Source organism: Artemia sp. Qi Xiang Cuo, chromosome 5 (genome assembly GCF_049724085.1).
Source record: "Artemia sp. Qi Xiang Cuo chromosome 5, ASM4972408v1, whole genome shotgun sequence".
NCBI classification, from domain to species: domain Eukaryota; kingdom Metazoa; phylum Arthropoda; class Branchiopoda; order Anostraca; family Artemiidae; genus Artemia; species Artemia sp. Qi Xiang Cuo.
Genome location: NC_142798.1, coordinates 41,650,365 through 41,663,943, shown reverse-complemented (window position 1 = coordinate 41,663,943; position 13,579 = coordinate 41,650,365). Strand labels below are relative to the sequence as shown.

Genomic DNA, 13,579 nt, shown 5'->3' with positions numbered 1-13,579 from the left:
AGACTCGAAATGTTGTCTTAGGGCATCTGCTGCTCTTGAGAACTTTGTCAGAGAGACAGTATTGTTGTAGTTAGTAGGCATGCATATGTTAATGAACTCAATTTCCTCAACAGAGACGCACTAAAAACTACTGCTTCTTATAGTCGGCTTAGCCAAAAGCTCTTTCCTTACGTATATTGCCTAGCCTCCGGACGGACGCCCTGCTGTAGATCTCGCCAGCTCTACTAAGACATCGTGCGACCGCGATCTGTTCATGAACTTTATATTCATCCCAGAAAGCATATGCTCCTGGATTAATAGCACGTCATAAATTTGAAGGAGACCATCTATGTTTTTTTCTTTGTTGCGACAACCATTGATATTGAGACTAAAAACTTTAAGAGGTCTATTCATTGGTTATTTTTGTTTCTCAGAATCTCTCTTAATTTAGGGCATCTTAGGCTGAAGCAGACATGAGGTCTGTCCCAAGAAGGGCATTTGAGGTCTTCGTTCGCGGTGTATCTTTGTTACTAGAGTGTGGTCCGGAACATCTGGCGCATCTGGGACTGTTTTAGCAGTTTTCAATGAGATGGTCGATGCTCTGGCATCTGAAACACCTTCGAAGGGCCTCCATGTGCTTATATACCCGGAAAAAGTCCTATCCAAGCTTGATTCCGTTAGACATTGCAGAAGTTCATGGTCTGTCTATTTTTGAAAGTCTGTCTGATTGTTTTAATTTGTCCAAAACGGAAAGCTTCCTCGACGAGGCCTGGATTATGTTTGGCCAGTTCGCTAGAATCCACTTCTATAGGAAGTCCTCTTATTATGCCATAACATTTGTCTTCCCTGAGCTTGCATTTGATGCTGCTGCCACTTGGCAAATTTGCCGGAAGGACACTAGGAGCGTCAACACAAAAAGCTTTTGCTTTTACAACATCGCTGAATTTAACTGGGAGTTTATTGTTTCTCAATCGCCTGACCTCCTGAATCCCATCTTTGGACTGAAGTTGACCAAGTGTTTGTAGTCTATTGAGGAGATCCATCGATGGAGCGTCTTCTAAGATTACAGTACAAGTCGGAGGCTCGTTGTTCGTTAGGGCTGTAGCTCCAGCATCTAGACAAGTTGTCAATATAACACCCATCGTATACTGCTTTATCACGGACACTGAGCTCTTCAGATCCCGAATTTCACCTAGCTGGATAGAGAAGTTGGTGTCGGGGACCTGTGGAACTTGAGATGGGTCAGTGATGACGAAAGTTGGAAGTGGGATATTATTCCTATCACATTCAGCTAGCAAACCTAATATTTCTGATGTTGCTGAGTCTTTTGTGCGGCTTCTTGCGGCTATAGCTACTCTTTCAGGAAATGCTAGTTGAAGGAGTTCGAGTTTAGCGTCGCTTAATGCTGTTAAATCAATGAAGTCGCATGTCATTTTCGACAGCAACGTCAGATCCAACTTTCTGTTTGACTGGAGAAAGCTCAGGATTGATTTGAGATATAAAGACGTCTGTGCCATGTTGAACACCGATAAGCAAGGGAAGCGTAGGCCCCTCGCTACCTATTCCCTGCAATTTAAGGGACACTCCACTCCCGGCAGGTACGATGGCTTGAAACAAGTAACCTCCCCTCTTCTGCTTGCTTATTTGGGCCGATTGGAAAATTGGCAAAAATAGTCGTTAAAATTTTTGATCTGGGCTTTTCTCTTTTTTTCTGAAAATTCTACAGAGCAAGGGAAGCAACGATCCCCGTTCACCTAACCCCCGAAATTTAAGGGTGGTCCTTCCCGGCGGGCAAACCGGCTCTTGCGACGGGCAACCGTCCCTCTTCTGCTCGCTTTGTAGGAAAATCATCGTTTTTCGTCTCAAATTTGGGCACATCGGAAAAAGCACTGACGATGTTATATTGACAACACTGCACCGACAGCCAATTATTGACAGCGTCGCAATGATAATTCAAATCCTCTGGGAATTCAATTTAATTAAATTTATTTACAAGGACAAAAAGTAAATCGCGCATACTTGGTCCATTTCTGGACGCCGAAAACCACAATCAATATCATTTCAACATAATACGCAGAGTGGTGACCGCTCTTACTCGCAGACACAACATTACCTCTCATTAACAAAAAAAACCATAACCGTCCTGCTCCTTTCCCCAGGGGAAGTCACCCCATCATAAATAATAGAGAAAAAAAAATCATACTTTAGTAATTTATATTTTAATCTTAAACTTTTTATTTATCACACTTTACATTATTTATCACACTCTACTTTAAATTTTCTTTTGTAATGCCAGTAAATGATTTTTTACTCTTTTTTTAAATGATGCAAGGGAGCTCCTGCCTCTCAGTTCTTCCGGAATCAGATTCCACACCTTTGCGCATGTTATGTTTTGAGCAAAATCTGATCGTACAGTCGGGGTGAAGGGTATGCACAGGTTGGATGACGATCGAGTAGGCAAATTATGATGGTCCGAGATAGGCTAGATTAATGTTTTAAATGGAAATGACAGCTCATGAGCTAGAAATTTAAACACAAAGGCCAAGCATGACAGTTGATGCAGTGACTCTAGTGACAAGTGCTCTTCATTTTTTCGAATGAATATGAGACATTGTCTATGAATAGAATTAAGTTTTTACAGATGAAATTTAAAAGTTGACTGTCAGATCAATGCACAGTACTATAAATGGGGCTCTATGAGGGTGTTGTACAGAGGGACAAGTGCTTTTTGCGACAATCTGTGCTACTGTTTTTTTATTATTCCAAGATTCCGGGATAGCTTCAGCTCTAATGCATGGATGTGATACAGGAACGACAGATTCTCATCAAAGGAGGATTCCCAAGTATTTCGTGAAGCGCTTTTCTGGCCGACTAATCAGACCTCTGGAAGTTTGGATACCATATATCTCTGGATGGACACCTCCAATCCGGGAAAAAAATAAAACCCAAGACTTATTAACGTCAATGACCAGTCGGTTAGCATCGCTCCAGAGATATGTCTCCTCCAGAACATCCCTTAGCTTATACATGAGCATTGTCTTATCCTTTTCACAACAGCCAAGCGTCGAATCATCGTCAAAGGCCACGAGCTCATCGTCATTTTCTTCGGACTGAAAATAATCTCCATCGTGGCATAGGTTACAGCAGCGAAGGTTAGTGCGTGTGGGACTTGGCACTCGACTTAGATCGTTAACTTGGATAATGAATAGTAGCGGGCCTAATATTGAGCCCTGGGGGACACCACAGTTGACGAGTACATCGTTCCTTGGATCTTCTCCCATAAAAATTCTGCGTTCCCTAAGATAAGATCTGAACCAATCCAGAGCTTTGCCACGTATTCCTACATCTTCCAGTCTCCCGAGGAGAATTGAGTGTTAAATACTATCAAGTGCTTTTCTGATGTCAAGCAGAACCGTTCCAGGTAGCACGCCAGAATCCAGAGCTTTGTTTATCCATAAGCTCAACGCTGTAAGTGCATCTTGGGTGAAGTGCCCTGGTCTGCACTCAAACTGGCGATTACGTATAAAGAAGCCCTTTCTTCTCCAGAAACAGGAGTAGCTGCTGCTGCATAGGCTTTTTAAAAAAACTTTTGAAAATACTGAAAGAACAGAAATAGGTCTGTAATTAGCCGGGTTAAGTCGAGAACCTCCTTTGTGCACTGGAATTATTCTAGCTTTCTTTTGTAAATCTGGGAAAGTACCCTTTTGCAACGACAAATTTATTAAGTAAGTAAGGGGCTCAATGAAGATTATAAGTCTATTTATGGGGGAAAGGGATATAATTCACAGGTAAAACACATTTGAAAAGACACGTTTGGGTGTTTTTGAAAAGACACATTTGGGACACATGCATTAAACAATTAGTCGTTTGTATTAGAACAGGAGTGCGTAGTTTTATCTTGATTTTAACCAGTAGTCTAAATTGTCTAATAGCAGCTGCAGAAGAGTGCTTTAAATGTTTCGTCTTTGCGATCAATTATGACTATGATCTGACTAACAAGTTTTACTATGTAAGCCAAACAGTGCTCCATAAATCCAGCAATTTTAATAGGAATTGCAGTTGATTTTGAATTGAAGTTATCAAGTATTTTGAAGTAGGTTGCATATGGTTGCATCAAGACATGGCTAATTGTAGACAGAGAAAAGCCAAGACAGATAGTTCAAGTAATCGAGAGGCAAATGTTTAAATGGCTGGGGCTGTACGGGTAAAAAGACACATTTGGGTGTTTATTAATCACTTGTAATAAACAAAACCTAGGAATAATTTTTTTGTCTCACAATAATCCATTGTTGAGTCAATCCATTGTAATCCAGTCAATCCATTGTAATAGTAATCCATTGTTGAGTCAATAATCCATTCTGTTATTTTCACTGTAACTCATGTATTTGTTAGATGGTAAAATAATTTATTTAGTTATGGTGATCTGTTGTAGTTTTATGCTTGGAAAATTATTTGACTTTATTTATGCTCATTTTTGGTTTAATGGAGCTCTTTACTTTTCTTTGAAAAGCTTGTTTCGTAGAAAAAGTATTTTTTTTATAATTTCTGTCCGTTTTTTATTGACATTTTTTTTTTATGTACAAGAATATTTTTCATCTTTTCGATTTATTTTCAAACAGTTCGTCATAACGATCTGTAAGTAAGGAGCGACCCGGCTCAATGGTAACCGAAAATCTAAAAAACGGGATTTTGATACCAATATATACATCAAAAGAATCAAATTTTAATTCTGATTTCAAATATATAAGATTTATCAGGTTTAATCTTACCCATCAAAAGTTACGCGCCTGAGAAAATTTGGCTTATTTTTGTAAAAAGGGGGAAAGACCCCCTAAAAGTTATAGAACCTTAATGAAAATCACACCATCATATTCAGCGTATCAGAGAACCCTACTGTAGAGGTTTCAAGCTCCTATCTACAAAAGTGTGGAATTTTCCATTTTTGCCAGAAGAAAGATCACGGATGCGTGTTTATTTGTTTATTTTTTTGTTTTGTTTTTCTTCTCCCCAGGAATAATCATATTGACCCAGTGGTTCTAGAATACCGTAGGAGGGCTCATTGGAACGGAAATTGAAAGTTCTAGTGCCCTTTTTAAGTGACCAAAAAAATGGAGGGCAACTAGGCCCCCTCCCACCCTCATTTTTTCTCAAAGTCAGCCAATTAAAATTTTGAGATAGGCATTTTGTTCAGCATAGTCGAAAATCTAATAAATATGTCTTTTAGGATGACTTAATCCCCCACAGTTCCCAGGGGAAGGGCTGTAAGTTATGAACTTTGCCCATTGCTTACATATTGTATTGGTTATTGGGAAGTATACAGACATTTTCAGGAAGGATTTTTCTGGTGGGGGGGGGCTGGAGGAGGGGGTTACTCGGGAGAATCTTTCCATGGAGGTTATTTCTTTGGGGTAAGGGACATTTCTATGAAGGGGGTGCCGGATTTCCAAGCATTATTTAAAAAACGACCAGAAATTAAATAAAAAACAAGTTTTTTCAACTGAAAGTAAGGAGCAACATTAAAACTTAAAACGAACAGAAATTATTAAGTATATGAGGGGGTTCTCCCCCTAGTCATTACCTCACTCTTTACGCTAAAGTTTTTTTTTGTGCTTTCAAAAGAGCTATCTATTCTAACTAAACTGCCTTTGTGATTCAGGGGTTTGTGAATTAAATTTTTTTTTAACTTTTAACGTAAAGAGAGTGGTATTGACTAAGGGGAGAACCCCATCATATAAGTAATAACATATACGTAATAAAAAAAACAATAAAAAAAAACAAGCGATACGGCTCAATAGTAATCGAAACTTTTAAAAACGGAATTTTGATGTCAATAAATGTATCAAAAGAATGAGCTTATAATGCTGATTCTAAATATATAAATTTTATTAACTTTAGTATTACTCATCAAAGGCTACGAGCCTAAGAAAATTTACCTGATTTTTTAAAGAGGGGGGAAACATCCCCTACAAGTAAAAGAATTTTAATGAAAATCACACCGTCAGATTCAGCGTATCAAAAAACCCTATTACATAGGTTTCAAGCTCATATCTGCAAAAATCTGCAACTTTGTATTTTTTGCCAGAAGAAAAATATACGAATATAAAAGTTTGTTACGTAAGTTAATTTGTAAATTACGTCAGAACCAAATTTAGAGACAGCCATTTAGCAAAAGAAAAGTAAAATTTTTATGCAAATTTTGTTTACTTATTCAATGACGGTGAGCCAAAATAAAAGCTGCATTAAATAAAAAACGATCAGAAATTAAATAAAAAAACAAGTTTTTGAAACTGAAAGTAAGGAGCGACATTAAAACTTAAAACGAACAGAAATTATTCCGTATATGAAAGGGGCTGTCCCCTCCTCAATGCCTTGCTCTTTACGCTAAAGTTTGACTCTTTCTCACGACTTAATTTTTTAAAACAATAAAAAACTTTAGCGTAAAGAGCGAGGCGTTGAGGAGGGGACAGCCCCTTTCACATACGGAATAATTTTTGTTCGTTTTAAGTTTTAATGTCGCTCCTTACTTTCAATTTACAAAACTAGTTTTTTTTATTTAATTTCTATAAGAATCCATAGCTTGGCTTATTATTTGTATGTTAGAGAAACGTTTTTCACCAATATTTAATCCTGACACCAATAGTAGTATTAATTTAATTTTATACCTCCTCAAGTTCAGTTTTGCTGTAATATCTAACTAATATATTCTTTTACAACACTGATCTAATAAGTAAATCATTGGATTAACAAAAAATTTGTAAACTTTACTGAAGGAAGCATGAAAGTATTAAAAGTAAATTGAAGCAAGAAATCGCTTATTGTAGTCCCGCTCTTGTGACAATGTGTCTTTTTTTTTTTACAGCCCCTTGTTTCAGAGGGCCCTTACTGAAATACAAATGTTGAAACACAGTGTGTTTACAATACTGTAATTTTTTTTATATATCATATTTATACTTTTTTGTTTTTCGTATTTTCCCCTCACACATGCAAAAAAGTCTTGCTTACGTTTTTGGCTGCAACCTAAGCCATCCGAGGTTGAAGGGTCTAAAATGTGTTTTGAAAAGACTTTTCTGATTTACTAAGTAAATTTACTGGATTTAAAGTACGTTAATACTTTTCAGTTAATAGAGACTGTTCAGTTGTGGTTGCAGTTCACTAATATACTATTTATATTTTATTCATAGGAAACAATGAAATCTATCCTTGTTCTAGGTGGTATGCAAGACTTCAACTACATCTGGCATGGTGTTTTAGAAGTGACGTTCGAGCTTTCCTGCTGCAAATATCCACCTGCCAGTCAGCTTGAATCTTTTTGGGAAGATAATAAGAAGGTAACATTTTTTAGTAATGTATTACACCAATGTCCAGCTATATATTCCGGAGGGAGGAAGGCTCACGCCCCTCTCCACCCAAGATTTTAACGTTTTTTGATGTTTTTCGATTCTTTCCTAAAGCATCTTAGATGTTTTAAACTATCTTTTTCTGTTTAGAAATTTCTCTTGTTAATGGACCTCTAATATATCTAAATCTCCTTTTTTCTGTAATTTCATCGGAAAGTACCTTCTTTTTTTAGTATTTTCATTGGAAAAAAATGCCTCTCCCCTAGATTCTGAAAAATATATTTTTGTGATACCCTCTCCCCCCCCCTATATTTTTTAGATTGATGCCTCCTATTATTTCTAGGTCCAACTCATTACTAGCTGAGCCTGTTGCTGTATTACGATTGATGAAGCTAACTTTTGATAATACATTAGCTATAAAGTTGCCGATTGTTTGGTGAAACCTATGTAGGCTAGTTACTAAATTATCTTTATAATTAAATAATCACTAAATCTTTAAATTCGTCCAATATAAGTCACCTGTAACTGCTCATCTATTTCTTTAATGTTCAAAAGGCTCTAAAGACGGATCTACTCCTCTTTTGTTCTTACCTGATTGTTGAAAGTACCTAGAAAAAAAACCCAGGTTTTATTAGGAACTATCTGCATCACTTCTTACAGCTCTATGTAATAATTCTCAGACTCTTTCTTGTTCTAGTGACTGGCTCAGCTTAGTGCGAACTAGCACCAATCTAACCACAAAGTAATTTGTTAAAATTTCACATAACATATAGCTGTTACTTGTCGCCTTCGTTCTTAAACACGACATGTTAGCTTTTTTATTCAGCATAATACCTACATCATAAGTGTAAGTTTTATGACACTTAAAGTCATAAGTTTTGTATCATTAGCCTATGTTAAAGCCATTACTTACTATGTCTAACACGTTAACGAGTCTGAATCTTTAGCCCATAACCTACTGTCAAAGAGCTACAGTTTAAAAATTAATTTGCATATTTTATAAGGTTTCAAAGTGCGAGCCTTAAAGATCATGCAGAATTCCCCATTTGTTGGCAATGGGAATTGGATCCCATCCTCTAGCTTGGGTCCAGCTGGACGGCTTGGATTATCTCGCGCTCTAATGAATTTCACATGCTTAACGGCTGAACTAGTGGACGATCAATTGTCAGATGAAGATGACTCCCGACACATTATCATGGTCATGGCGGGGGTCAGGCTGTTGGCCAATTTTCCTGTATCGAGCTGCCATTCCTGCACAATGCAACTTTGAAATTCGTTCAATCCCTGCTATAGCAACGCTAGAGGAAATTCTCATAAGCAACTTGAAGGCTTGAAGAGGAAATATGGGTTTTGCCAAGCCGTTTTTCATTTGTAAGCATGCTTAAATAAATCCCAAACATATTGATAGGCAAGGGCTATCCCTCCTTTATTTGCCTATATACGAAGATCTGTTTTACTTTCGTACCATGCTAATATTTTCTTTAAAACATTTTTTTAGGCCTTATTGCAATACCTAGGAGAAGCTCATCGAGGCATACGTGGTATTATAAGTGATGAAAATGGACAACCCATTCCGAAGACCTCCGTAAAAGTGAGTATATATATTTTTTCAAATACTTTATTTCTGTTTATTTTCTTGTGAAAGTTTTTGCAATGCGAAAGTACTTTAGCTTTTCATCACTATCATACCTGTTTCTTTGTTTCAAGATTAGTAGTAGTATTACCATCATAGCTACTACATTTTCTTACACAAAATGTCTTTAAGCTGTATAGAAAGGTAATAAAAAAGTGCTATGGAGAGGGATAATACTGTGTTGCGTAAAAAGGGCTACTAATTTGATAATTTTATGTCTATGCTATCATTCAAGCACTACAGTAAAAGAATTACAGGAAATTGGGGAAACTATAATTAAACTAATTTTTGGAAAACAAGTTTTTTCAACTGAAAGTAAGGAGCAACATTAGAATTTAAAGCGAACAGAAATTATTACGTATATGAAGGGGTTCGCCCCTTCGTCAATACCTCACTCTTTACGCTAAAGTTCGAATTGTGTTCCAATTCCTTAAGAATGACCGCTGAATCACAAAGGCCGTTTAATTAGAATAAAGCTCTTTTGAAAGTACTAAAAAAGCTTTAGCGTAAAGAGCGAGTTATTGACGAGGAGGCAAATCTTCTTATACACATAATGATTTTCTGTTGGTTTTAAGTTCTAATATTACTCCTTGCTTTCAGTTGAAAAAACTAGTTTTTTTGTTTATTTGATTTCAGATCTTTTTTAAATAATGCTGGGAAATCCAACGCCCCCTTCATGGAAAATTCCCTTCCCCCATGAAAATTTTCCCATGGAAAGACTCTCCCATGTAACCCCCTCCTTTGACCCCCCCCCAGAAAAAATCCCCCCTGAAAACGCCTGTATACTTCCAAATAACCAATACTATATTTAAACAGTGGGCAAAGTTCACGACTTGCAGCCCTTCCCCTGCGGACTGTGGGGATTAATTCATCCTCAAAGACTTAGTTATTAGATTTTCCGACTATGCTGAACATAATGGCTTGCTCAAAATTTTTATCGGATGACTTTGGGGAAAAAATGAGCGTGGGAGGGGGCCTAGTTGTTCTCCAATTTTTTGGTAACTTAAAAAGGGCACTAGAACTTTTAATTTCTGTTTGAATGAGCCCTCTCGCGATATTCTAGAACTACTGGGTCGATATGATCAACTGTGGAAAAAAAAATGAAAAAAATAAATAAACAAGCTTTCTTTCTTCTGGCAAAAACTATAAAATTCCACAGTTTTGCAGATAGGAGCTTGAAACCTCTGCAGTTTAATGCAGATACTTTAATGCAGGGTTTTTAGTTTAATGCAGGGTTCTTTGATACGTTGAATCTGATGGTGTGATTTTCATTAAGATTCTATGACTTTTTGGGGGTGTTTTCCTCATTTTTGGAAAATAAATTTTCTCAGGCTCGTAACTTTTGATGGGTTAGCTTTTGATAGAAAGATTAAACTTGATGAAACTTTTATATTTGAAATCAGTATAAAAACTGGATTCTTTTTATGTATCTATTGGTATCAAAATTCCGTTTTTTAGAGTTTCGGTTACTATTGAGCCGGGTCGCTCCTTACTTCCAGAACTGTTTGATTCCTTTCTGTTAGCTATATTCATTGGTTCTGTAACCACTCTGTTTTGTCTTTTTCGTGTTTTATTGGTATCCTTCCCAAGCAAGACATCAGTGTAATTTGCGCATTTGATTCTCGGTTCTTAAACTATGGTATTTTCTTTATCTCTTCGTTTTCGAAAAATTAAGCAAGAAAAAAGGGTTTTAATTTTTATAAAGCAGTGAATACAATAAAATAAACACTTAATGAAACAAACATACTCCGAATATTTCGGCCCCACGTCCGGGAGCCTTTCTCAACGAAAAAAAAAGAAAAAATGAAACAAAAAATGTTCTTTTTAAAAAACTTAACTTACATCAAAACAAAACGTACTAAACGCATAAAGAGAAAGAAAAAAATATAAATAAATAGGAAACAAAACTCACATATTAAATAAACACTTCCATGCACTGGCGTTTAAACGAAAAATTAAAAAACCCATTTTTGCTCGTTTTTCTTTCTTTATGTGATTTTTTTTCTTTATGTGTTTAGTATGTTTTATTTTGATGTAAGTTAAGTTTTTTTTTTTAAACATTTTTTGTTTCATTTTATCCTTTTTTCCGTTGAGAAAGGCTCCCGGACGTGGGGCCGAAATATTCGGAGTATGTTTGTTTAATTAAGTGTTTATTTTATTGTATTCATTGCTTTATAAAAATTAAAACCCTTTTTTCTTGCTTAATTTTTCGAAAACGAAGAGATAAAGAAAATACCATAGTTTAAGAACCGAGAATCAAATGCGCAAAGTACGCTGATGTCTTGCTTGGGAAGGATACCAATAAAACACGAAAAAGACAAAACAGAGTGGTTACAGAACCAATGAATATGGCTAACAGAAAGGAATCAAACAGTTCTGGAAGTAAGGAGCGACCCGGCTCAATAGTAACCGAAACTCTAAAAAACGGAACTTTGATACCAATAGATACATAAAAAGAATCCAGTTTTTATACTGATTTCAAATATAAAAGTTTCATCAAGTTTAATCTTTCTATCAAAAGCTAACCCATTAATACCCAATAATAGTATGTTTGTTTAATTAAGTGTCTATTTTATTGTATTCACTGCTTTATAAAATTTAAACCCGCTTTTCTTGCTTAACTTTTCGTAATTGGAAAAGAAATGTGGTCTAAGAAATTACTCTTCGTTTTCATGTCCAGCCCTTACATTTTACTTCGCTCTTTGTCTTAAGTTATTTTCTTGATACATCTTCTGAACTAAATGTTAAAATTCATCTGTAGTATAGAGTATATCCTGATTCTTTTAAATTCAGTTTTAAAACTTAACAGTTTGACGAAAAATCCGTTGTATCAGTTTTGGAAACAGAATTTGGCAATTGAACACACTTTATTTCTTTGAAGTAATGATAACGTATGAAAACTAATTTCAGGGGAACCAGTGTAGTATTTCTTGGGCGAGGAAGGAGGGGAAAGATTCCATAATTTTTCATTGCCTAAGCTTAGAAGAAATTAACCTCATTTTTTTCTCTATTTTCAAGAATCAAGATTTCAGAAACTTTGGAATCCCGGAAGATTTTAAACATCTTCAAAAAAAAACTCTAAAATCTATGTGATGCATAAATTTAAAACTATGGACTTTCTGACTTGGAATTTTGCTTGTAATTTGCTTTTTTAATTTGTTAGTAATCTTTAATTTATAAAAAGTAATTCATTTCTTAAAAATTGCTTTACAGAATTTTTACATTTATTCCGTGAATACTAATTTTTGGGGAAATGCCAGAAATAATCCTAGAAGAGTCTATAGCTTTAACGTGTTTTAACCTTTACAGGTATCAGGTCGTGACGTAGGAATGCAGACAACGCCTCTTGGTGAATATTGGAGGGTGCTGCTTCCTGGGAGCTATCTTCTCGAAGTAAGTAATACATTCTTTTTCATATTTGGGAATAGCCTCTAATGTCAAGACACTAGCAAAAAAATTAAATATATGAAAATCAAAAAGACTATTATTGTCAAACTAAAATAGGTGGTTCATCGTAGTGTTGATGCCCTTCCGATCTAAAGTTGAGGAAATAGCTCGCTAATTTGAATACCTCACATAATAAATGAAATGATAATCATATGAAAATATTTTCACAGATATACGAATTCCTGCCTTACGTGCCTGCCTTTCGACGGCATAGTTAATAGTTTAGTTCGGTATGTTATAAAAATTCAATTCAGTAATATAAATTGAGGAAAACCGGGGATATTTTTTCTTGGAGGTATTACTCTCTAATTTTAAGAAGAACCCGACCATAAGATAGCTTTGATTCAGTTTGAGAGGTAAGCGTGAATAAAGAAAACCCAACTATCCAAATTTGGATCGGTATTTCTCATATTCTCTATTTGTATTTATTGATAAACAAAACAGTTACGAAAACACAAGCATAATATCAGCTACTCCGAATGGACAAATTGAACTAGAAATGTATTGAAATATTATTGTTTGGAATGGTTTTAATTTTTCTTTGGAATTCCTCATACTCAGGCCACGAATCTCCTAACATAACTCTTTATTCTGAACACTGATTGACTGAGATTTTTCAATGTAGATTATATGCTTCAAATATTATTCTTCTTCCTTTTTTCAACTTGTTTCGCATGTGAATGTAAATGTGTTCAAATTCGAGAGTAGAGAAAACATGCTTTTTCTTGAAATCCAGCTCTAATAAAGTTGTGTGACTTTCCAAGGGAAACGTTATCATTGACCATGTTAGGGGCCAAAAAATTCTTCACTCAGTTTATCGTGATTTTAGGAGAGTAAGATCTGTGGACACTACTTTGATCTACGCCTATATGAAATCACAAAGCTGACCCAACAATGTTTTCCTGTAGTTTTAATAATACTAGACATAACTTGACCCTTACTTTGTAAAGCAAGTTTAACAGAATATTAAATAATGTAATATAGAAAAGACAAAAAAAATGAGCTTATATTATTGACTTTCTATTAGAATAGTTTTTAAGGTTTGAACTGTTTTTACTTTGTCCTGTGGGCTTTTATTTGAAAAAAACATTCATTTTGTCATGCTTAGCCAGAGTAGTCTCGTAAATATTAAATCCCAGTCTAAATTCCCCATCCTTCCTACAAGAATAAATTGATTTTCTAT

At 35.5% G+C, this 13,579-nt stretch overlaps 1 protein-coding gene across 2 annotated transcripts in view; it reads left to right on the top strand.

Annotated features, from left to right (window-relative positions):
• Positions 1–13,579, top strand: part of LOC148952152 (carboxypeptidase D-like) — an 86,169-nt gene that overhangs the window by 59,980 nt on the left and 12,610 nt on the right. For both annotated transcript variants that reach the window (XM_089089597.1, XM_089089598.1), the window contains exons 8-10: positions 7,189–7,307; positions 8,815–8,907; positions 12,259–12,342. In XM_089089597.1, the coding sequence (XP_088945723.1) occupies positions 7,189–7,307; positions 8,815–8,907; positions 12,259–12,342 (296 nt within the window). The remainder of the gene's footprint in view (positions 1–7,188; positions 7,308–8,814; positions 8,908–12,258; positions 12,343–13,579) is intronic.